The 24205-nt window shown below is 48.4% G+C and overlaps 1 protein-coding gene across 2 annotated transcripts in view; it reads left to right on the top strand.

The window, feature by feature from the left end:
* LOC147710627 (F-box only protein 6-like) overlaps positions 1-24205 on the top strand; it is a 160042-nt gene that overhangs the window by 83591 nt on the left and 52246 nt on the right. For both annotated transcript variants that reach the window (XM_086921302.1, XM_086921303.1), the window contains exon 3: positions 15620-15746. In XM_086921302.1, coding sequence (XP_086777428.1) covers positions 15620-15746 — 127 coding nt within the window. The remainder of the gene's footprint in view (positions 1-15619; positions 15747-24205) is intronic.

The raw sequence follows: 24205 nt of genomic DNA, 5'->3' as shown, positions 1-24205 counted from the left end.
GCGCCTCCGGGCGCGCTAATCCTCGGGATGAGTGGGCGGTGCAGGATGTTGACCCCGGGCTTGCTGGGAGCTGTAGTTCCCCCCAACTGCGGCGAGAAGGTGGAACAACGGCGGCAGGGGGAACAAGCAGCGTCAGAGCCCCAGCAGCCCCAGCAGCAGGTGAGGGAAAGTGTGTCCGCCTACTCCCCTCCTCAGCCCGATATGGATTGCAAACAGGTCCCCCACACAATTTAAATATCGCCACCAAAGTGTACAAAATTAATAATGGTCACAAATCCAAATAATTGCACAGAGGTTCAAAAAACCGAAGGATTCACAGGTCTCAAGCACTTTAGCTTTTAGAGGTTTTTAAGCAGATTCAAGTCTAGGATAGCAGAGTTACGGCTGGTATAGCGCTGTTCAACTTTCACCGAATTAAGCATATACTGACTCACTGTGTAGGCGAGAGTGGCTGATTTTCCTTCTCCCTTACAACCGTGACAGCGTCTTAACTCACGCCTAACGAATCAGACACACCAGGATCCAGTCGCCTCCAACACGCGGAAAGTCTCAAAATAATGCTCAGCAGCAGCTGCAGTACAAGCGCTCCCAGGCTCACCTCGCCTCACTTCAGTTCCCAAACGGCGTGCTGTGTATCTGATGCGCTGATAATGTACTCCATCAAAGGTATTCCGCAAACGGGAGCCCAGAATTACACTGCTACATTTCTCTTAGTTTCGTTTTTAGAATTGATGGTCAAGAGTCAAAAATCGGAGACAGCGGGAGCCGTAATGAGAACCACAGCAGAAGCCACAGAACAGAACGCCAGCGAAACACCGACCGCCGCCATCATCCTCGTTGATATAAGGAATAAAAAGCAGGGGGGCCAGAACACAACCCTGCCTGACCCCTCGCCCAACCCTGATGGCCTTCGATACCTCACCGCCCTTCCCAATCCGCACCCTGGCATGCAGGTCCTTTTGTAAATAAGCTAAAAATTGTACTAAATCCTCGTCCAGGCCATATTTTAAGAGGATGGACCACACCGAGACCTGTTGACAAAATCAAAGGCTGAGGTCAGATCCATGAATGCCAGGAAAATAGGAGATCTTTTAGCTATTGTGTATTTTCCTATGATCAGGTTGAAGTTAAGGCACTCTTCGACTGTGCCAACTTTGCTCCTAAACCCCAGCTGGCATGGGTGGAGGATGTGACCCTCCTCGGCCCATGCCCTGATCTTGTTAAATAGAATCCTCCCTAAGATTTTCAATGTATTGTCGATCAAGGAGACCGGCCTGTAACAATTTGGATTAGAACGGTCACCCTTTTAAAAAATTGGCATGATAATACTGGTAGACCACGTTTCTGGGAGTAGTGAGACTGATAAGTTGTTAAAAACATTTAATAAAAGGGGCTCCTAAAATTCGGGCTGGTGTTTAATGTTCAATTGGCAAGCCATCTGGGCCTGGCGCCTTATATCCCACACTCTGATGTATTGCTTCCTCTACTTCAGTAAGGGTTATCTGGACCCTGGTAGGTATCAGATTCTCGTTCAGAGCCGTGTGTTGGGCTGGAGCTAAATAAATCTTGGAGAAATGATTCTCACATGACTCGCTATTGATGTTACAACTGGTGGGAGACAGCGGGTGACCTATAGATCTCATAGCTTTAATGGCCTGCCAGAAGCCTTTCCCGTCTTTTAATATAGCAGCACATGCTAGTTTGTCCCAGTGTTCTTTGAATATGTCGAATTTTCTTCGTTTGATGGCACCCCTATATTGCTGTCTGCACAGTTTAATGGCCATCTGGTCCCTGGGGATTGTTGTGATTGCCCTTCTAAGATCTTTATTTGCAACAGAGCAAGCGCTGTGAAACTATCGGGGGCCTAAGTGTGTTTCCTTAATGGGCCTTGAGAGCATATGTTTAATGCCCTCACATAGTTGCGTAAAGGCACCGACTACATCTGTGTTGTGTTCTTTAAAGTTCAAACAGATGTCTACAAGGTCCGAATGCACTCTAACTACCTTGCCCAGTAAAACTGTGTTATCGGTACCCCGCCAGACTAGTCTAAGATTATCGGTAGAAGCGAACAGATCTCTTGCAGCACACTCTTTGCTAAAAGTTGATCTGGTGGCGAGTTTCAGGGTTACATTTACCGGATTGTGATCTCTGTGAGTGGTATCGACCACCTCCGATTTAAGGAGGCAGTCTTCCAGTAGAGGTGATATGAAAACGTAGTCGATGGTAGAAGCGCTACCCCTTCCTCTGTATGTAGGTATAGTATGTTTGACACATTCAGGGTCCGTGACAATCTCTATTACATCCACAAGGTTGTGTGTGCATAGATAATTTGCCAATTCGATCCCCCTATTACAGGTAGAAGTGTAACTAGGTTGGTGAATGGCAGTATGGCTACCGTTGTGAATTTTAGCATTAAAATCTCTCCTTAGGCAGATTCTTGTCAAGTTGGGGAAGTTATTTAAGTTCTGTATAGTGCTTATTAATTTAAATAAATTAACAAACGTAATGTTTAATAGATTCTGAAAATCGTTATTATAACAATTAATAAAACATATCTAAACCCCTCTTTTAAAAATAATTGCCTGGAATTTATCATTGTCCAAAGCCCTTACACTTCTGCCTGCAAGGATGTTTATCCAAATTGACACGCCTCCTGAAGGGCGACCCAGGTTTGGAATGGAAGCAAGAGAATTAAAACACTCAAACCCCTCCAGAAATAAATCTCTGGTTGCCCATTTCTCCTGAAACATTAAGATGTCATGTTTTTGAACGAATTCTATCCAGTCTGGCAAATTGATTTTGGAAGCCAGGCCGGCGACATTCCAACTTAATATTTTTAATTCGAGATCAGGGGCAAGCGTGGGCACAGATAGAAGGCAAGGGCCATGGGCTAGGGGTTCGGGTCATGATCGAAGGTAGGCCCAGTGGGAATGCAAAGGCCACTATTTGAGGGTTCATAAGATAAAAGAGATGTGTTAGAGGAAACGGCAATGGGAGGTAATCAATCCTGGATGTCCAAGCCAGACAGTGACGTAAACCTATTGAAAGTGGGGACAGGGGCTGCGGTGTTTGGGATGCCCATATGCGGTTTATAAAAATAGCCCAAAGGTAGAGCCCAGATCTGGGTTGGGACATTGGGGTGGGACTCCTGGGCTATTACGATAGATTTCACCAAGGATGGGTTTCGGAAGTTAAGAACTACACAGTTCCCCTCAATGTTTTTTGGTGACTGGCCCATCCATCCCACTCTGCGTGTTAGGATAATGTTATTAGTAAGTGATGCTCTGAATCCCTAATGTTTTGACAGCCAGTCAACTCTTTTGTTGTGTAATTGGTCCCATGTTTCAACCTGATTTTCTTTGAGCGGTGGAACTCCCGCCAGGACCACTACATATGGACAGGCCGCTGTTGGTAGGCCCAAAATCTCCTGACTGCACTTTGGGTTTGGAATGAACTTAGGGGCTAAACCTCCCTCTCCTAATCTGATGCCTTTGCGGGTGTCAAGAGCTGGGGCACCAGTAAGGCTGTAATTAGGGGGATCAGAAGTTGGTTGCGCATTTTTCTCTGATCGATTGTGGATCTCTGATTGATTGTGGCCGCTGCTAGCAGCACAACCAGTGTTGATGGTATTCTTTATTGCCCTGCTACGCTCTGGTACAAAGCAATCTTTTACTTTATTGCAGGTTGCGCAAGTACCAGTTGTTGGGGCAGTTATTGGTGGGATAATCGCGATATCAGAGTTAGGGTTGGATACATTAGTCAATGGTGCCATTGTGGAGTCAAACAGCTCACTACACTGTGTGTTTACATTAGCTCTAAGGAGGTTCAAGCGTTCTAACCCTTTCAACAAAAAATCTAATTTACTCTTCAGTAGGTCTCTGATGCGTCCATACCCAGTGTCTATAACCAAGGTGGAGAAATGGTCACCTTGATTTTTATGGCCATCTAAACTGGGGTGGCCTGCAACAGTCTGTGTTCCGATGGATTTGCCCTACTCTTTAATTTAGGTTTGGGTAGGTGCTTCAGAAGACTTGGTTGAATGTGAGGTGTGTATCCAGGAGCTCAAAGTGGCGCGGGATGAGCTTACATGGGTTGGCTGTTTCCTCTTTGCAGTAACCACTTTCGCTGGCTTTCTCTTTCGTTTTGCCCCTGATGCTTCTTCAGTCCCCGACGATTGTGGGTTGGGGTTGTGGGGCAACTTTTCGGGGTGAGCAGCAGTATCTACATCTTCAATAGTCTCAGTGTCAATATCAATAGGAGAATCAATAATGCAGCCGTTATGCGAACGGGCGCTGGAAATACTAGGATTATAAGGGGGTAGAGTGAGAGCATGATCTCCTGGCGTGGGGCCTTTCAACAGAGGGACTCCAATGCCAAGCGAGAGCCGCCTCTCGGTTAGTTCAATCTCATTGGCTACAATGCTTACAGCCCTTTCCAGCATGCTGTCTATGTTGGAGGTGACAGGTCGTAATGGGGGTACTACCCCTCGCTTCCCCATATTATCTGGTGTGCCACAAGGAGTATACGTTCACTCACCTTGGGAGCAGATGAGCGACTGATGGAGGAAACAAGATGTCAGAGGGTTTGCCCAGCCAGTCTCTTCCGGTCACTGACGGGCAAGGACAGAGCCGCCCTTGGCCACGGGAGGGCTGCGCTGGCTTTGAGGTCCTCTGGCGCCCTGTGATGACGCCCTCCATTGGCGCCACACAATGCCTGCTGGGGATGTAGATTTTCACCTGGCCGGTCCCCTCACTGCTGCGTGGATGGAGTTCAGCCTGCATTCTCCTCACGGTGATCGAGAGAGCAAGGCGAGATGGAATACAGAGGGTGTAAAACAGCCGTTCCCCTCACGGCATGAATGAATGTGGGATTTTTTTTTTTTTTGCACGTCTGCACTTTTATAGTCCATGAGCCATCCAGATTAGTGCTCAGCAACCCCAAGAAGTTGCCACGGGACTCAGCCAGAGGGGGGGAGCTCCTCTATGCACTCCAAAAGTGCCAGGAGCTCAAAACAGGATAATTAGGGTGCCAAGTGGTGTCCAAACCATTGCCTGTTGCCAATGCGCCTTGTATCGCGATCTCGTGCCGCCACTGGGATCACCTCACCTCACACCAAGGCGTGACAGGCCCACCATACGCGCCTCACAAGGCTTCCCAGCAACTGAGGACAGTCACACATTGCAGTTAAATCTACTTAGGGAATCCAGCTGTAGGGCACCCCGCCTCTAAGAATGGAAATGATATGCAATGGTTCCACTGAACACCAGGTACAGTTCACAAACGCTAGCAGAGGTTGTAAAGTGTTAAAAACAAATTGAATTGCAGGCGGGGTGCGCAAGAAGGACACACCGCAGATCACACACTCCTCCAATACTATAGTGCGGCCCCAAGGCAGTGCAATCAGCCAAAATATGGTGCCAAAAGACACATTGGTGCAACTTCCTCCAGCAGCCGACTGGGACTCTGTTAACGTCACCAGCTCCGTAGGCCAACTCACCTCGCACAGGGGAGCCACTGACTTGAAACTGCTAGAAGGGTTCAGACAAATCTGGGCAGAAACCTTCCAAATCCCAGCCTGCTCGAAAGAGACTCATCTCGCCTGCAGCAATGAGTCCAGTTCCGCAGCTCCGCAGGTCAACTAGTGCTCACCCTTCTCCCGGGGTAGCAGGATCAGGCGCAGCTGCCGGGCTTCCGCAGTCCTCCAACAGCACCATAGATAGTGTAATGTTGTATGGTGTGGGACCAGGCCTTATGCTGATCGCTAGCGCAGGGGTGGATACGTGCAGCGGACACCAGTCAGCCTCGCACCCAATGCTGGTCGGAAGTGACGTGCCCGAGCGCACGCCTTCCATTTATTGGTCCCCCGCAGGCCACGCCTGGCCTGCGGATGAGTGGATGCGTGCGTGCATCAGCTAGAGTGCTAACAGCACTACATCCCTATCCAACTTTACAAACTTTTATTTTGTTCTCGCAAATGTTCCAGAATTGGGTGATCTGTCTATCATAGTCATAATACGAAGCGTTGTACTTGCGTGTCCCTTGTTGACGACTTCAGGGGCTCAGCTGACAGGCATAGTCCTTTAGCTTCTGACTCGGGGGTGGATTGGGCCGTAGGTTGTATCGTGAGGGTTGACTTCGACCAGGTTCTCGGTGGTGTGGGGTGCTCCTGGTGGGGGTTTGCGTCGTTGGGGATCCACTCTCTGGCTCCGGCATTACTTCTTGTGTCCCTGCTGGCGAGTTATTTTCATCCTCTTGCGTCAGGGCCCAGGGTGATGCCCCAGTGTTGTCCAACGCTTCCAAGTTGTTGGTCAGCCCAGGGGATACCACTTTGAACCACGAGGTGTTCCTCGACACTTCTTCCCCTCCCTTGCGTGTGGTCACCATAGTTCTTTTCGTGGCTGTCACCATCCACGGTCCCGGTTCGTAGGGCGTCTGAAACTTCCCTCCAGGATGTCTGTTCCGTATGGCCACTTGGTCTCCTCGGCACAGCCGTCGTGATGTTGCTCTTCGACGTTGACTTGCTCGCTGATTGTTCTGTCGCCTCCGCTCCTGGGTCTCATCTATGTCATTCAGGGTCGGTACCATCCCCGGGGCAGTGGGGAGGAGATCTCTGCGTTGTCCTTGGAACATGAGGGCCCACGGGCTTCTCTGGGTGGTGCAGTGAGGGGTCCCTCTATATTCCCGTAGGAAGTCATGTAGTCTCTGTTCAGGATCTGCCTGCTCTACCATCGCTATCCGAAATGTCTTATTTAGAGTTCGCATAAATCTTTCGGCCTCCCCATTTGCTTGCGGCCATTGGGGTGTTATGCGCCGGTGTGTAGTGCCTCTGGCCTTCAGGAAAGTCGCGAACTCTGCTCCCTGGAACTGTGGTCCATTGTCGCTTTTTAGTTCTTCCGGGTAGCCAAACATGGAGAATAGTTTTTCTAGTGCTGGCCCCACGTGTGTGAATGCAGTGGAGTCGATTCTTTCAACGAACGGGTATTTCGAGTATGAATCAATAGCCACCAGTGTGTGTCCTTCTCCCGGAAAACTCCCAAAGTCTACACTTATTTTGGTCCACGGTGTTGTGCAGGCCCCTTCCGTGATGATCGGGCCGGCCTCTCCGGATCACCCGTCAGTTGACAGGATAGGCAGTTCTTCACATAGTCTTCAACCATAGTTTCCAGCTCGGGAAACCACACCTTCTCCCGCATGCGGGCCTTCATCTTCGTGGTGCCTTGGTGGCCGCCGTGGGCGAGCTGCGTAGCTCGATGCCTAAGGCGTTGTGGTACCACCAGTCGTGTTCCCCTTAGCAGCACGCCATCGTCGGTGGCACTGAGTTCATGACGGGCATGTCAGAACTTTGTGAGGGCCTCCTTGTCCGCTGCCGTCCAGGTGTTGGGGGGATGTAGGTAATTGGCCCAGGTTCCCTCCTGGATGGCTTGTAGCGATCTCATGTACGGGTTGTCATCAGCGGCCGCTTCTTTGATTTCACTGATGGTCATGCACAGGGGGCAGGATGTGAGTGCTACCCATTGGGCGTACTCTTCTCAGTCGTCATCGGTGGAGGTCGGCTCCTGAGGTAGTGGATGGCATGATAGATAGTCCGCCGGGTTCTTGGCTCCTGGCCGATACACCACCTCCATTCCATACGATTGCAGCTGGATCACCCATCTTTCAATGCGTGGTGGTGGATGCGGGGCTGTGCCCTTGAAGAGGTGTACTAGGGGTTGGTGATCTGTGACCATAACGAATTGGTGACCCTGTAGGTAGAGGTGAAAGTGGCTGCAGGCCCACTTGATCGCCAGGGCTTCCCGCTCGATTTGGGCATACCTGGTCTCGGTGGGGGTCAAGGCCTTGCTAGCGAACGCTAGTGCTGTCCATTGTCCGGGCTCATGCTCCTGGGTCAGGACTGCCCCCAGGCCTACCGGGCTGGCGTCGACAATGACCTCGGTGCGTTTCCCAGGATCAAAGTAGGACAGTGTGGCGTTTCCAGGAGGGCATCCTTGATGCTCTGGAATGCTTAATTTTCCTTCTTGCCCCACTGCCAAACGACGTCCGTTTTGGTGAGGGCTCGTAGGGGTTCGCTTTTCGTGGCTAGACCCGGTATGAATCGGCCACAGTATGTGGCCATCCCAAGGAAACTTCTCACCTCAGTTGGTGACTTGGGCGCTGGAGCGTCTTTGATGGCCTTGGATTTTCTCGGGTCGACCTGAATTCCTTCCTGATTAAATATGTAACCAAAGAATTCAATAGATGACTGAAAGAATTGGCATTTGTCTTTGTAGAGTGTTGCTCCATATGCACGTAGTCTCTTCAGGACGTTCCGCAGATGTTTGTAATGGTCAGATGCGGTGGATGAGTGTATTAGGATGTCATCGCTGACGTTGATGACTCCTGGCAGCCCAGATAGGAGTTCTCTAATGGTGTTTTGGAACACCTCAGCTGCTGACGATATACCGAAGTTGAGGCGTTTGTAGCGCCTGAGGCCGAGATGAGTGCTGAATGTAGTGATGAACCGGCTCTCCTCCGCAAGAGGTAGTTGATGGTATCCAGCATTAAGATCAATTTTGGAGAACCATTTTGATCCATTCACGTCGGCCACTATGTCGTCCATTTTGGGCGTCAGGTGTCTCTCTCTCCGGATGGCTGTGTTCGGCAATCGCATATCGATGCACAATCGAATTTCGCCCGGCTGTTTAGGCTTTTCGACAATGACCATGGGGGAGACCCATGGGGTAGGTCCCGTCACCTTTTCAATGACCCCAAGATTCTCTAGTTTCTCAAGTTCTTTCTCCACCGGGGGTCGGAGGTGGAAGGGTATCCGGCGGTGGCGCAAGGCTGTGGGGGAGATCGATTTGTCAATGTGGAGTTTGATGGGGTCACATTTGATGCACCCTAGTCCCTTGAACAATTCAGGGTACCGCTCCAGCAATTCGTCCACTTGGTGAGCTCGAATCCGGTTAGCGAAGGCTATCAATTTCAGATCCTCGGCCGTATGGCTACTCAGTAGGGTGTCAGCTTCCTGGTTGATGATGTGGATTGTTGCCGTTACTTCCTCCTCATCTGCTCGGATGGGTATCACGATCTTCCCCTTGAGAGGTAGGGGTGTATCCGCGCCATAGGCGAAGATTCTCGTTTTAGATGGTAAGACCTCTGGGCGGGGACGCAGCTTGTTGAACTGTTGTAGTCCCATCACATTTACGGTGGCCCCCGTATCAATGATGGCCTTCACTTCGCTTTGTCCCATTTGTACCATGCAGGTTGGCTGTGGTCATCTCCGCTGCTTGAGTTCCCGGGCGAAAGAGACGACGAACGCCTCTTCGTCTTCCGAGTCCGAATCATCATAGACCGTGGGCAGGTGCTTCTCTGACCTCTCCGGGGCCGGATCGGCTAGTGACAGTTGGCGGACTGCTTTAGTGGGTGTCCATGATTTCTTAGGGTTTCTAGTCTGGTTCTTCCTGCGGCAGACTGATGCGAAGTGATTTGGGATCCCACAGTTCCCACAGGTCTGTCCCTGAGCCGGGCAGTCCTTGGCCGCGTGTGGTTCATGGCCGCAGTATCCACAGCGGGCCTGAGGTGACTTCCTTCGATATCCTTTCTCTGCCTGACCACGTGTCCGAGGCCGCACAGCGTCCGCGCGTTCTACCTTGATGTTTTCCGCCTTGATCGGAGTTTTATGTAGGGCCTGTTCCATGGCCGCCGCTCTGACGTCCTAGAGCTCGTGGGATCTGGCCAAGATAAGGATGTCTTCCAAGGAAATTCCGGGCTTACGGAGAATTTGGCCTCTCAGTGTCTTATCCCGGCAACCCTGGATCAATTGCCTCCTTATGGCTCTGGGCTGATCCTCGTCGGTGGAACTGGCCAGCTCCCTGATGCGCGTGTGGAATTGATCCATAGTCTCTCCGTCTCGTTGACGTGCCTGTCCCAACTTGAATACCTCGAAGTCCACGTTCAATTGGGGATCAAAGTGTCCGTTGAGAGCGGCAACCGCAGCAGCATAGCTGGCCGCCGCACCCGTGTAAGGGAGGTGTTTAAAAAGTCTGAATATCTCATCCCCTGCGTAGTGGAGTAGTAAAGACCTTTTTACTGCGTCATCCGTCTCTCGTGTAACCACAAAGTAGTTCTCTAGTCTTTCTAGCCAGATTTTCCAGCGAGGTGAGGCCGTGGACGGGTCAACTGCCTCGCTGAATGGCGGCAGAACCCCGGCTGCGGCGTGCTGGAAAGGGATATTAATGACAGGCGCTGCACCATCTCCATCCCCCATGGCGGCGACTCCCAATTAGGGCGATGATAACTTCTGGTCTAGTCAGTCCCCTCAGGAATTCGCAGCAGCACGTGTACCTGTGCAGGGACCCGCACCATCCGCTCTCCTCGTGCAGCGACTTCCTCCTGCGCCACGTGCGTCGTGTCTGGCCAGGCGCGGGACGTTCAAAACTGCTCCAGAGGTACTTCCAGGTTGCCAGGGCGTTGGCGGTTGTCCCTCCAGGCGTCCGCACACTCCCCCGGGTCACAGCAAACCAAAACGCGGTGCACGCGAGATGCGTGAGAGGTTGCAGGGCGTTTTTCCGCTACCCACGCGAAATGCGTGAGGTTTGGCAGGGGCGCCGGTGCCGCAGACCACGCGAGATGTGTGAGGTCCGGCAAAGCGTCGCAGAGCACCACACCGGGGCACCGCAGGAACCAGCAGACGGCTCGCACCCTCACCGGAGGGCAGCCAGAGGAGGGAGGTCGCGCCCCAGCAGGCAGGGCAGTGGCAGGGAGGAGCGCTCCGGCAGCAGCAGACTCACTGGTAGGAGCCGAGGCATACGCGCTCGGCGCTGCGGAAGAGGAGCGGACCGCTCCGTTAGGTGCAGGTGCACGGGCGAGGGTTGGGCCCCCTCCGCTCGTCGCCAGTGTAATGTTGTATGGTGTGGGACCAGGCCTTATGCTGATCGCTAGCGCAGGGGTGGATATGCGCAGCGGACACCAGTCAGCCTCGCACCCAATGCTGGTCGGAAGTGACGTGCCCGAGCGCACGCCTTCCATTTATTGGTTCCCCGCAGGCCACGCCTGGCCTGCGGATGAGTGGATGCGTGCGTGCATCAGCTAGAGTGCTAACAGCACTACAGATAGGTCCGCAAGCCAGCCTCCAGGAGTGCCCAATCACTCAACTCTCTGCCGCGGGTCCGCGTCTCGGGCTCCACTCCTCTCTTGCACAAACCGCAAGTCCCGTAAACCTGATGCGAGTCCCTTATTCATCTCATGTAGCCCCCTTTGCTGCAGTGTAGTCTAGCGCCATGTGTAGTGGTGTATCCGAATCTGTTGGATGGTATCCCACGTGGTATTGGGCATCTTGGTATTTAAGATACCCAATAACCCGCTGGATCGCCGCCCGACATAGGGGCTCTCTTTAGGCCCACAGAAGGTGCATGCTGGCCAACTGCCTCCTGGGTGTCTGGGACCAAATGTGCATGAACTAGTTATGCTCCAGCCTACTGCCCGCACAGCAGGATTTGTGATCTGTCCACAACAGGTAGCAAATCAATTTCAATCAGGCAAGTAATAAAGTACAAATTAATTGTTTGGTTAGTGCTAGGACCACGCAGAATGTCTAAGCTGACAGGAACGATGTAGGCAAATTTTTGAACGGCACACAAATTGTTTATAAATATCCAGCCCTGACACTCTGTGGCCCTCTTTGGACCACAGTGTATCACCCATGCACATTCATGGCTTGCAATCACCAGCTCTTAATTTCAATCCAGAAGGAATCAATTGCTAATTGAGATGAAAACAAGGTAGCTATATGTGTTGCTGGGAGAAATTAAGAGCAACAACTTAAGCAAGTAACAATCACTGATAAATTCCCCACCCACAGAAATATTACAAAAGACTCACCAGTGATCAGGTAGGCATAGGAGGAACCCTCCTTTGTGGCATAAGCTATCCCGCCTCTCACCCTTCCCCCCAACCCCCATCTGCGAAGCACACTGGGCAGCAAAAAACTGAAGACATGAAGAGCCACCCTGACAGCTGAGCCCAGTGAAAGGATTGCATGTATGTTAGAAAAGGTTTTAACATCAAGTAAAAAATAAAGACCTGCCAACTCCAAGAATTGTGAGGAAGATAAAGACAACTTCTGATAAAGGAAGATCTCAGGAAGTGCCACATGTCCCAGGGGGTAGTAATAAGTGCAGGAAATATTAAAAAAGTATAAAAAAACAACAGACCTCGTCAAGCAAATGACCCTCAACCAGAAAGGCCAAAGGCTAGGCTGCCACAGTGGAGAAGACAACTTGACGTTGTACAGTCAGTCCCCAGCAAAGGCAACAACCACCACCAAATAGACTAGAGAGTTCAAGTATCAACTAAAAAGACGAACAGTCACCCAACAAGTTAACTGGCTTATTTCCATATCGAAGAGTGGCTTTCATGAGAGTTTTCAATAATCTGGCCATGGATCCCAAGATGATTTTCGAGGGAACAATTCCGCTTGAATCTCAAGTTCTTCATGTCACAGCTGCAGGAGGAAAGTCCTCTTAAGGCCTCTGGCTTGATAATTGCAATTCAAAAACTGGGTGTGATGCTCTAAGTAATGGCGTGGAATAAACCTTTCCCCTCCAAGAGAACGTCAAAATCCACCTATCAAGTTACCTTTGGCAAAATGATCGAAAACAGTCTCTTTTCATTGAAGATCAAGATATCCATGGCCATACACCAGGCTGCTGTATTGTTATTATAGCCTATGGCAACACTGATCTCAGAACTGTTACCACATGTATTTCCTGGCAGATTACATGATGGGAGCCACACAGAATAAGGCATAGTCTGCAGTAGCGCAAAGATTCTCTGCATTTGCTGTCATAGGTGAAGAAAACCATTATTTCCAATCCCAGTGTCAGTCTGCTTTATTGGTGGACATTGAAGTAAGCAAGCCATTTACCTTCACTAAAACCAAGAGCCTGCCGCAAGACATTTGACAAGTTTTTGAAATGGCTATGGGGAGGGAGAATTACAAAGTGGCATACCTTAAGACTCCTAATCTGCTGTATATCATTTACCTCGGGGGCTGAAAAAGGGGTCATATCTTAGTATGTGGTGTCAAATCTGAAGGCCAGATCTATCCAGACAGAATTCTGAACTTTCATGGCCCATGGAAAAAACGTCAATAGTTTGGTGTATGGCTGTCAAAACTGATGGCTTCCATACACCAGACTTTTAGTACATTGATAGGAGCCGCTGCGATGGCAGTTCATTCAGTGTTCTGAGATGACTGCAGGACCAGTGGTCGTCTCTAAATTTGGAGGGGCGATTACTCTCGGGATGGTGGAGGTAATCTGCTCCTCAGTCCCGAAGGACAGTACTTTTTCTGCAAAACCTCATCAGTCTCTAGTCTGAGATGAAGTCTGCACAGGGGACCACCACAATATAGCAGTGTGATAAATTAGGTTCTTAGTTGAAAGATGTGGAAGTCCCACTCAGGGAGCAACCACAATGATGGACAGGGTGAACCACAAAAGTCACTAAATTAACCTGTGCTTAACTCTCTGATAGCTTGCCACAATAGCAGTCAGACTTAATTTAGAGGCAATGTATAAAGTATTTATGCAGCATACAAACAGCAATAAAGGGAAAATGTAAAACAAGAAAAATCTAATTTAGTAAATTAGAGTAAATTTCAATAAATAAAATAACACTAAAACAAACAAAATCTAATCAGTCGAACCGGACATATGTTTATTTACATTTTTGAGTGAAAATTGCATTAAAAAGCACAAAGTGCCACTCGTGGTTATCTGGTTGCACCTAACCTTAAGAAATTTACAAGTTCATGCCGACCACAATGGAACGCGGGTCTGGTATAAGGACCAGGTTAGTCCCACTGAAGAGTGAGAATGAGACATTCTTGTGTATATTCAATAGGAGATATCTAATGTAAAATTATTTGAAACATATTTAAGTCTCCAGTGTTAATTCTCATACAGATGCACTTACACAGTGACATGGTTGAGGCCTAATACATCAATTACCCTCTGTTTTGAGCACCAATGCATCGTTTACCAGATTCCAGTCTACAATACACATGGCTTAGCATTGTTCTTTCCATTTGGTCAGTCCTCTGAAATAAAGGTAAAGTGGGTAATAATATTGTAAACGCTAATTGCTGCCACAATGACACTCCTGGTTTATATTTTTCCTTAAAGTTGCACAAATTAAAGTGGTAAATTCTTCAGTTTCATTTAATAACATTACATATTGTTATATATATGTTCACACAGAGAATCCATCGTCACTGCATTACACCCTACAAAACAAATATCCTCTGGAATGATGTGGTCTGTGCTACCATAATTGTTCTTCACCTTTTTGGATGACCTAAGTAAATGATAAACGCAGTGTGTTTGCTCAGGAGGAAATAGCCCAGCTCCTTTGTTAAATGAAGGCCTTTGAACACAGTGTTAGTAATAATTAATTATGTAATATTCAAATGGGAAACCTAAGCCTATACGAAGTGCTTCATCCGACTCCTAACCGATTATCCATCTGCTGCGATTATTTAAAAAAAAATCAGTTTATCCTAATGGCCTACATAAAGGAGTTGTTAGTTTGCTGTGTTTAGTTCATCCAAACCTTCTCAATAGCCATGTCTGATTTTGGCAGACATTGTGCATCTACAGAATGTAAGCAAAAGTGGTAAATAGAAATATATTAGTGAAATCTAATTGAGATGTTCACATTCTGAGACTTGCAACTGGCGGGTTTGTGGCAGATTGGTGCTACCTCTTCTTACTCACTGTTCTCTGACTGAAAGAGTGAGTCGAATTAGAATCATGATAGTCTTCAGTATGATACTGTGGGCCTCGTTGATTATCACTTGGACTTCTGCACCTGGTTCCACTTATTCTCAAATCTATGATCCACTCAGGCTATGATGGACAAATGCCACATTGGAAACCTTTCTTCTCATACGTAAATATCCTTTGTTTGAAGGCATTCTTGTGCTGTAATCCTAGATTTGGTAGAAGTCAAAGTAACATATCGAGCCAAATCACCTCTCACAACTGGCCATGATACTATTATAGAGCTTCATCAGCCCCTATGCCATTTCCTGGTAATGTATTGTAGCAATCACCTATGTCACTTATTGATTCAATGACTGATTTGGTTTGGTGAGGCCTATCATTAAGTTCCAGAGGACGTTACCAAAGGGTAAATGTGAGGTTCCATAGAGCATGTATGGTGCATCACTTTTGTAGGCACAAAAGGGCCTTTGAACAACAGTCTGTGTGAGTAACTAAACATTCACTAAATCAAGATGGACGTTGTGGTTTACTTGAAGTGTTGTGTCCAAAACATTTTGCAGCAGTGAACACCAGAGATTGGGCAGATCTTAAATCATGGTCCATCAAGAACTCTGTCACAGCTGAAAGTAAACCTCGCAGCAGGCAGGCCTTATGAAATTGAGGTGCCGGCTTGAAAGTGGGCAAGTGAATACAAAGAACTCTCTACACGTTCACGTTGATGAGCTACAGACACATTCTTTCAAAATCCCAAACAAAAATGACCTCCATTTGACTGAGAGATATTTGATGCATTAGTTATGTCGAAGTTAAAAGACCCCCTTTAATACCGTAACCTTTGTTCTCTTTGTTCCTAGAAAATTTTGATTCCTGGATAGTTGATTCAAATGAGAATGAAGAGTGGACAATTGAGGACCTCCCTGGTGGTCATGGCCAACTGTTTCCTCAGCCCAGCATCCAGAAATATTTTGTTACTTCATACCGGTAAAGTGGAACCTATGATAGCTTTGGTATAGTGAAAGGGAGATCAAGTGTAAAAACTGGTTACAGTGCTGTACATATTAGTGGTCAATTTCAGTGAACAAAATGTGAATAATTCTAGATGTGAAGCGTGCATGACTGTTTCTCATGTTACCTGCTACTTCGTATGTAATTTAAGACCTCAAAATCTAATTTCCAAAAGATCAAAGGTGTCTCCATGTATGTCAGACGGACAACATTCTACATCCATGTAGATGTCACACCTTGCTAGAATTTAGAAATATTTAATTGGCTAATATAGATTCATGTGGTTGAACTCCATCAGTGAAGGCCACCTCATTTAGGATAAAAAGTACGATGGAAGATCGATCTTCAAAATTGGCAAATGAAATATTTTAATATTGTTAAATTATGAGTATTGGTAGTCCATTGTATTGTAGCATTTATATAGTGCTTAAGATCCCTAACCAAATTGCGAGACAACACCGATGTTCATCGCGTTCTTTGGTTCACTTTTTGAGTGCTTGGTTTAACATGGTGCAGGTTGTAGTTAGACCTGATTGGAAAGCCCTGGGTGAAGTGTGAGATTTGGGGATATGCTCTAAACTTGGATTAGAGGCATTACTACATATGAGCATGGGGTGTTGAGGAAATTGTGAGACTAAGTGCAGTCACACATGCGGATACTTACTCATTCATGTAGGAGAGATGCATGTTAGTGGTAAGAGCAGAGTTTTTAATGAATTATGGAGATTGTGATGGATGTACATTTTTCGTATTCTAGAAGAAATTAAGTGTCGGATCATAACCATTTGACCAGAGCAGTTTCCATTAGTTTTTTTTTTTTTTTAAACTCTTTATTCGTGACTGCAGCAAGACGTTATACATTACATTCAACCGTTATACCTTATATCAGTCTTTTCCATTTTCTTTACCATTAACTTTTAGTTGCATATCTTTCCAAATCATGTTTCGTCTGTCTTACATTCTCCGGATGCTTCCCGGTTACAGCCTTTAAACATCTTATTCATGTCTTACATATTTTGCTAAACCCCAACTGCCCTTCCCACCCCACCCTCCCTTCCTTCGTCTCCTGGTCGTTCTCCTTCATACACTATACATGTCGGGTCTGTGTGCTTCCGTCTATCCAGAGAGTATTACAGTTCGTAGGCCTGGCTTATCCCTCGTGACTTTTTATCGCGCTCGTGTGCTTTGGCCATCCGATGTTATGTGTGTGTAGTCACTCCGCCGGGTCTTGCGAAATGGTCAAGTCCATCTCTTCCATTTCTATCAGCATTAAGTCCCATTCTTGTGCTATAGGGTATTTGCAAAGACCCTTTTCCTCCTCCCCTCGCAGCGCCGTGGATTCAGCTTTGCCCCATTTCAACAATTCAGATCGCCACATTTCTGCCTGTTGGGACCTGGGCGATTTCCATCTCATGGTGAGTACCCTGAGTGCCAACAAGAGTGCCAGGTCCATAAATTTCAGTTGTGCTTTACATGTTTTGGGTCGTTTCCTGTTCCGTATCAGACAGGGTAGTGCCCCCTCAGGGATCTGGAGTGTTGTTACGGAGTGTAATGTGTTTTTGATCGTTCCCCAATAATTGCGTATCTTTGGGCATGTCCATAGCATGTGAAGGATGTGTGCCACATCTTCTTGACATCTTGGGCAGCAGTGTGTAGTGGCAGGGAACATCTTGTGGAGTCTCTGGGGTGTGAGATATGCTCTATGGAAAATCATGGCCTGTATGAACTTGAACTTAACATTCCTAGATACTCTCCTATGATGACCAAGGATGATTTTCCATTCCCCGTCTGTTATGGGTTCTCCTGTGTCCACAGTCCAGGTCTCCCTAAGTGTGTGTTCCCTAATACCTACATATAACCATCTCACCAGGTGTCCCCCAGTTCCCATATAATGCAGGAGGTGTACTAATTCATGTTGGTCTGGTTTTGTGCGTTGCGGAGCCCAAGCGCGCCGTATATAGTGTGTCACAGAGGGATGTAAGAGGTATAAGCACGGCGGGGCTCCCGTGAGTTGCACAAATGAGGCATGATCCAGTATTGTGTCGTCACCGAACAGGTCTCCCACTCTGTCCACCCCGGCCTCCGTCCAGGGACGCAGTCTGCGTTGTGTCAGGATCCCTTGCGGCGTCGGGAGTCCCAGAAGGGGGATGTTATCCGCATAGGGAGTGGCCCCTGCCGTGTATGTCAGTGCTTTCCTCCAACAGGTCAGAGCCACATGCAGGAGGGGGTGGCAGTCTCTGGGGATCCTGGCATTGGGTAGGAGGAGGGAGTGCAGATCCCCTCGTGCCAGCTTGTCCGTTGTATAAGCCATCTCATGTAGGTCCCTGCCCGCCACCCACCGTGTCAACCATTGGAGCTGGCTTGCATAGTAATAACTCCGTAGGTCCGGTACGCCCAGGCCTCCCTGTCTGGTGTTCAATTGTAATTTTTTAAGGCTGATTCGTCTTCTCCCCGAACCCCAAACAAGGTTTATCAGTAATGTATTTAGTGTGGTAAAAATTTGCTGGGGGAGTAGCACCGGCAGATTTACAAAATAATACAGTATTCGGGGGAGTAGGACCATCTTCGAGACCGCCACTCGTCCCATTACTGATAAATCAAATAAAAAATGCTTTATTCAGTAGTTCATTTGATAAGAACACCATAAAAGTTCATAAAATACGGTTCGCAAAATTGATCATGTATTAAAATCACAATTTTAAAATGCTAAAACCAGTTTAAAAAGGAATTAGTTTAAAAAAAACAGGTCAGTTAAAAAAAGACAGCAAGATATATCATACAATTTATCATTCGTCTGAGAACCTGGTAATTTGTGCGCCTTCTTTATAACGCTCCTAGTCAAGACAATTCATAGGTTGCGACGATGTTGAATACAAAATTTAAGAAAATGTACAATTGCTTTGGCATATTTTTCATTTTCTAAATATTGTAGTGCCAAGAATGCAGGACGGTATTGGCGAAGCCCCCAAAGTTTTAGGATGGTGAGTAACCAGCGTCTACGGGGTTCTACAAAGAATTTACAAAATAGGATAGTATGTATAGTTGATTGTGTAGATACCAGATCACACGGACAACATGACCGTGTGGACGCCCAGTCATTTTGGATTGGGAAGGAAACTAGCAGATGAAACATGTCAAACCTTAAGCGAGTTAACATCATTTTTTCGTGTTGGGTTAAACTAAAAGACAAATAGGGTTCCAATTCAAAGACAGTCTGCACTAGTATGGCTTTTTGAACCGATTGTTTGTGGATCTCAGTTACTAGACGTAGCTGCCTCAGCTGTGCAAGACATTCTTTTTTTAGATCCGCCTTAGAAATTTCATTTATCCTGGAAGGATAGTCAAAGTATTTCTTATAGCCCAAGTCCTCAAGTGTTGCTTTAACATAGGCTAGCCATTTGATTTTTTTTACACTGATCAAGGCTCAGAGTGTCTTCAATGATGGATCTCGTTAAATGGCATTGATCTGTGACCCATATTCTACGCCACAGCATTACTGGCTGTAGTTTTATGATGTCTGTTATATATTCTAATCCCAATTCTGTGTGACATGCATATGTGGAGCTGTTCCTTGGGACCGCAAGTAAATATTGTAAAAAGGAATTCTCAATCTTTTGAATGGCATCCACATTTTACACATCCCCATAATCCCGCCCCATATATTGCCGTAGATATGCATTTTGCGTTATATATTTTTATAATTTCTTGTATTGGACGTTGGCCCAGCTTTTGTGAGAATGCTTTTAATGAGACAGTTTCCCTCAGAAAGGCAAGTTTCCTGGCATTAACCGCTGGGTTCCACTTGAACTTCTCATCTATTACTACCCCCAGGTATGGGTAGGTTGTTGTTCTATCTAGTGGTTCACCTTTTACAAACAACCTTCGGTGCTTCCTGGTCCCCTTCCAAGCCTGCATGGTGTAAGTTTTCTTAACATTTAATTTCAGGTTCAGAGTGGCCATGAACGCACAGTATCTGTCTAATGCACATTGGAGCTCGTTTGGGGTTCTTGCTAAAATGACAGCATCGGGTAGGGATTTCCAGAAGTTTATACTACCTCGTAGGCCAGTGATTGCCTTACGGATGTTACCGTCAATTTGATCCTCCGGGTCCCGGTACACATTTATCCCGAGATACTTAAACGTGGTCGGTGCCACCTGGATCTCACAGGCACCGAACTGTATGTGGGTGCCCCTGTGGACACCATAACTGTCCGATGTGTGCCTTCCCGTGCGTGCCCTTTCCGTCGGGCCCGCATATAGTAAGCAAATCCATTTTATGAGGGCCTCTGGAAAACCAAATTGGTGTAGGACTTCGAACATAAAGTCCCATGTTAGGGAGTCAAGCGCTTGTCGGAGGTCCAGGGCTATACAGCCAACATGTAGTAAGTCCTGTGGGGTAGTTGTCATAAGGGCGTAGAGTCGTCTTGAGTTTTGGGAGGTGCTCCTCTCCGGGAGGAAGCCACACTGATCAGTATGGATCAGGCCAGGGAGATGGCGTTGTATCCGCATGGCGATAGCTTTACTAAGGATTTTATACTCCGTGAAGAGCATAGAGAGGGGCCTGTAATTACTCACGTCTAGGGTATCCCTGCCGGGTTTCGGAATAGAAATCACCAAAGCCTGCATGGTCGATGCAGGCAGGTGGCCAGCATCGTAAGCAGTTTTATAAATTTTCTCCAGGACGGGTGCCAGTATGTCAGAGTATGTTTGGTAAAACTCCCCTTGCTAGTCCATCCATACCCGAAGTCTTGCCCCGGTTAAGTGTGTGGATTGCTACTCTTATTTCCTGCTGCGTTATGGGTCCAGCTAGGGCCGCCTGGACTTCCCGGGTCAAGGTTGTGATTGTTAGTTCTCCCAGGAAGTCCATCATTTCTTCCCTGGCATCTACAGAGGGGGGAGCATAGAGTTTCTCCAAGTGAGTTTTAAACACAGCGTTAATTTCTGGTTGTGTATGCACTTGGTTGCCTGTTGTATCTCGGATGCTCGTTATCGTAGGGCTCTCTGGGGTATCGCGGACCAGCCGAGCAAGTAAGGCACCGGATCTGTCTGCCTCCGCCTGTTGGCGTTTCAGATAGGTCCCATAGTCCATTACCCTTAGGGTTTCCAGTAGTTCAGCGTGCTCAATGTTACCCATCTGCAGGTCAGCTTTATGGTCCGGGTCCTGCCCCACCGCAGTTTCAAGGTCCCGCAGGCGATTCTCCACTTCGCATAATTTACCGTGGATTTCCTGTCTGACTCCCACTAGTCGGCCGATCGCAGCCCCTCTCACTACAGCCTTCATTGCATCCCACACTATCAAATTCAAGGACGTAGAGTCCCAGTTTTCATCGAAGTAATCAGTCAAGGTGTCGGATATGTGTTTTCGGAACGGTAGGGACTGGTGAGGGTACCTTTCCCCAATGTAGATCAAGCGTTAATGGTCTATGATCTGAAAATGTTTTAGCATGGTAGTCCGATGTGACACATTTAGTCGTTATGGAGTTAGAGCACACAAATCTGTCCAGCCTGGTATGCAGGTTGTGCACAGGAGAGTAGCATGAGTATTCTTTGTGTGTTGGATGTAGTGTGCGCCAAATATCAGTCAATCTCCACCCCTGGAGCCATGTCCCAAACGACTCAGACAGTTTGTGTATCCCTGTCGCCTGAAGGGGGAGGGGGGTGTGATCTGTCTAGGGCCACGTCCAGTATCATGTTCCAGTCACCACCCAGTAACCAGGGGACATCTACCCAGTCTGCCAATGCCCGGCCCACTGCGACAAGGAATCTATCCTGATCGAAATTCGGGACATAAATGCTGCCCAGGACTACCACTTCCCCATCTAGGGTGCCCCTCACCAGTATATAGCGTCCTTGCTCGTCTGTTCGTCTCTCTAGTTCCACAAACGGAGTACAGTGTCATACCCATATCGTGGCTCCCCTGGAAAAGGCAGAGTATGTTGTGGAGAATATAGTTCCCTTCCATTTCTTCCGTAGTAGGAGTGCCTCGGATTGTGTTAAATGCAATTCCTGTAGGAATACTATGTGTGCCTTTTGTCTAATCAAGAAAGCGTGTTCTCTGTGTCTCTTCTGGACTGCCTCCAGCCCTCGCACCAGGTAACCAGCCTATACTTTCCTCTTTCTTCAGCCATATCCCCCTGTAGGTGTCGTAATGAGTGTCCTCATATGTCGTAACAGGTAATTCTTCAGTGTCAACCAGGAGACAGTTCCCTCCCTATCCCAAACCCCAACTTTGGAGGCGCAGCCTCTGAACCCTGCTGTGCCGAACCATAAACTTTGAAACAAAATTAAACAAATTACAGTGCATACCCTTGTGGGGGGTCGGCCAAGCATGTGCCTTGTCCAAAGAGCCGTACTTGGTCAAGCAGCCGGCTCAACGGCGCCGCCGGGAGAGTTCTCTTGTAGCTGTCTAGTACAGGTAGCCACGTCTTGTGGAGGGGGGGGAACAAAGGGAAAAAGGAGGAGGGGGGGAAGTAGGGTGGTCATTTCCCTATACATAAGATAGTCTACAACCGTGTATCTTAGGAGTGCGGGAGGTGTATGAGTCTCATCCTACTAACCATACACAGAAAAAGCTTCCTCCCTCCCCAACTTGAAGCCACAGAGTGCTCATCAGCAATAAAGAAAACACATATATTTACCTTGTATGTATATCCCCTCTTCTCCCACTCTCCCACTGCCCCGCTGTACCACCAGCTTATACAGAAAATGATATCAGGTTGGTCTTAAGCTTCAGGTCTTGTCCATGGAAGGTATTATTCTTGGGCATTGTCTATAAGTTCGTCTGCCTCTCTTGGTGTCACAGTCGGGAATAACACCATACTATTGTCAGAGTGTATAGTGCTGTCCTCAGTGTCCTTATTAATTGTCTCTCGCTCCTCTCTGAAGGAGCCCACCGCTGCGACAGCATCGCCCTGTCCTTGCTTCTGTTGATGGGCAGTAGGTTTACGCTGCTTCGGGTCTTTGCATCGGGCGCCGGTCCTGTTCTCCTCATGGACCGAGCTTTCTTTAGATCCGTTGTCCGGAGATCCTTGCGTCGAGTTCAGATGCTCATCAATCTCCATCACTTCCATCCATTCCTCCACGTCGGTGGGGCTTTCAAAAAAGTGAGTTTTGTTGTTGTGGATCACCTTCAGGCGCGCAGGGAATAACAAGGCGTAGCTGAGTTTTGCCCTCTGGAGTCTCTTTTTAACCTCATAGTAGGAGGACCGCTGTTTCTGCACCTGAGTGGTATAATCCGGATACAGTGATACTCGTTTGTTCTCCCACTGTATGATCGATTTTATTCTGGCTTGGCTTAGTAGTATGTCCCTGTCTCGGTAATTTGGGATCTTAACAATCAGTGGTCTCGGTAGCTGTCCCGTTCTTGGTCGGCCAGTAGGGAATGGGATCCTATGAGCTCTCTCCACGCAGAAGAACGGCGACAGTCCTTCGGAGGCGACGTTATCTCAGAACCACTGTTCCATGAATTCCGTCGCGTGGGACCCCTCACTTCGTTCCGGAAGGCCAATGACGCGGATGTTATTGCGTCGATTGCGCCCTTCTGCATCCTCTACGCGTTCCATCAGGGATTTTACCTGGTGTTGGATTAGTTGGATGGAGTCCGTGTGTTCTGCCACCGCCGGGGCAAGGTCCGTCAGCGTCAGACCCTGGTCTTTGACTTTATCTGCCAGTTTCTCATGATCAGCTTTAAGTAAGGAGAGGTTAGTGGTGAGGGTGCCCATCTGCGTCTCCATCACAGCCCTGGAGTCCCTGATCTCTTTAAGGATGAGATCTAGTTTGTCACCTTGCTGGGCATCTGAGAGGGTGGAGGTCGGCGTCAGCGGTGCAGAGCCCCCTGGGTCCGCATCCAGTGTGGGTCCCGTGAGTGTCCCATCCTTGCCCTCCGCGGCCTTCACGCCTTTCCGTACCATGGCAAGCGCCGGAGGCCCGTTTTGTGTCAGGGGCGCGTCGTGGGGCGAGTCTCAGTCGTCCGCTGTGTACCTGTCCCTCTAGTACTCGCTCTGCTGGCCGCCTGTATCTCTTATTCCCGGGAGTAGTAGCTTTCAAGATCTCAGTGCTTCTCCGGGGATCGTCTCCCACCTGCTCTGGGCAATATAGGTTTCAGAGCCTTTCTCCAGTATTGTCCACCATCGGGTGGTAGGACGTGCCTCCCAGCAATCTCCCTCCGGCGGTCAGAATCCGGCAGCAATAGTGACAGGCCTCCGGCTTGTGTGTCCACTTAGCCGCTATTGGGCGGGCGGGAAGATAAAGGAGGGCTGTCCGGCGGGTTTCTATTATTTGTGTTGCGGGGTTGCCACCCGCAGCGTCTCGGGCCCAGTCCGCACCCGAGGCCCCGGCTCGCAACGTGGAAGTAGGCCCCGGGCTCCTCGGGCACCGGGACCTGCACCTCCCCAGCCTCTCTCCTCCACGCCCGTGCAATCGGGCCCCTGCAGCAG

This window comes from Lissotriton vulgaris, chromosome 5 (genome assembly GCF_964263255.1).
Source record: "Lissotriton vulgaris chromosome 5, aLisVul1.2, whole genome shotgun sequence".
NCBI lineage: Eukaryota > Metazoa > Chordata > Amphibia > Caudata > Salamandridae > Lissotriton > Lissotriton vulgaris.
The sequence above is the reverse complement of the archived record's forward strand: the minus strand, read 5'-3'. Positions and strand labels throughout refer to the sequence as shown.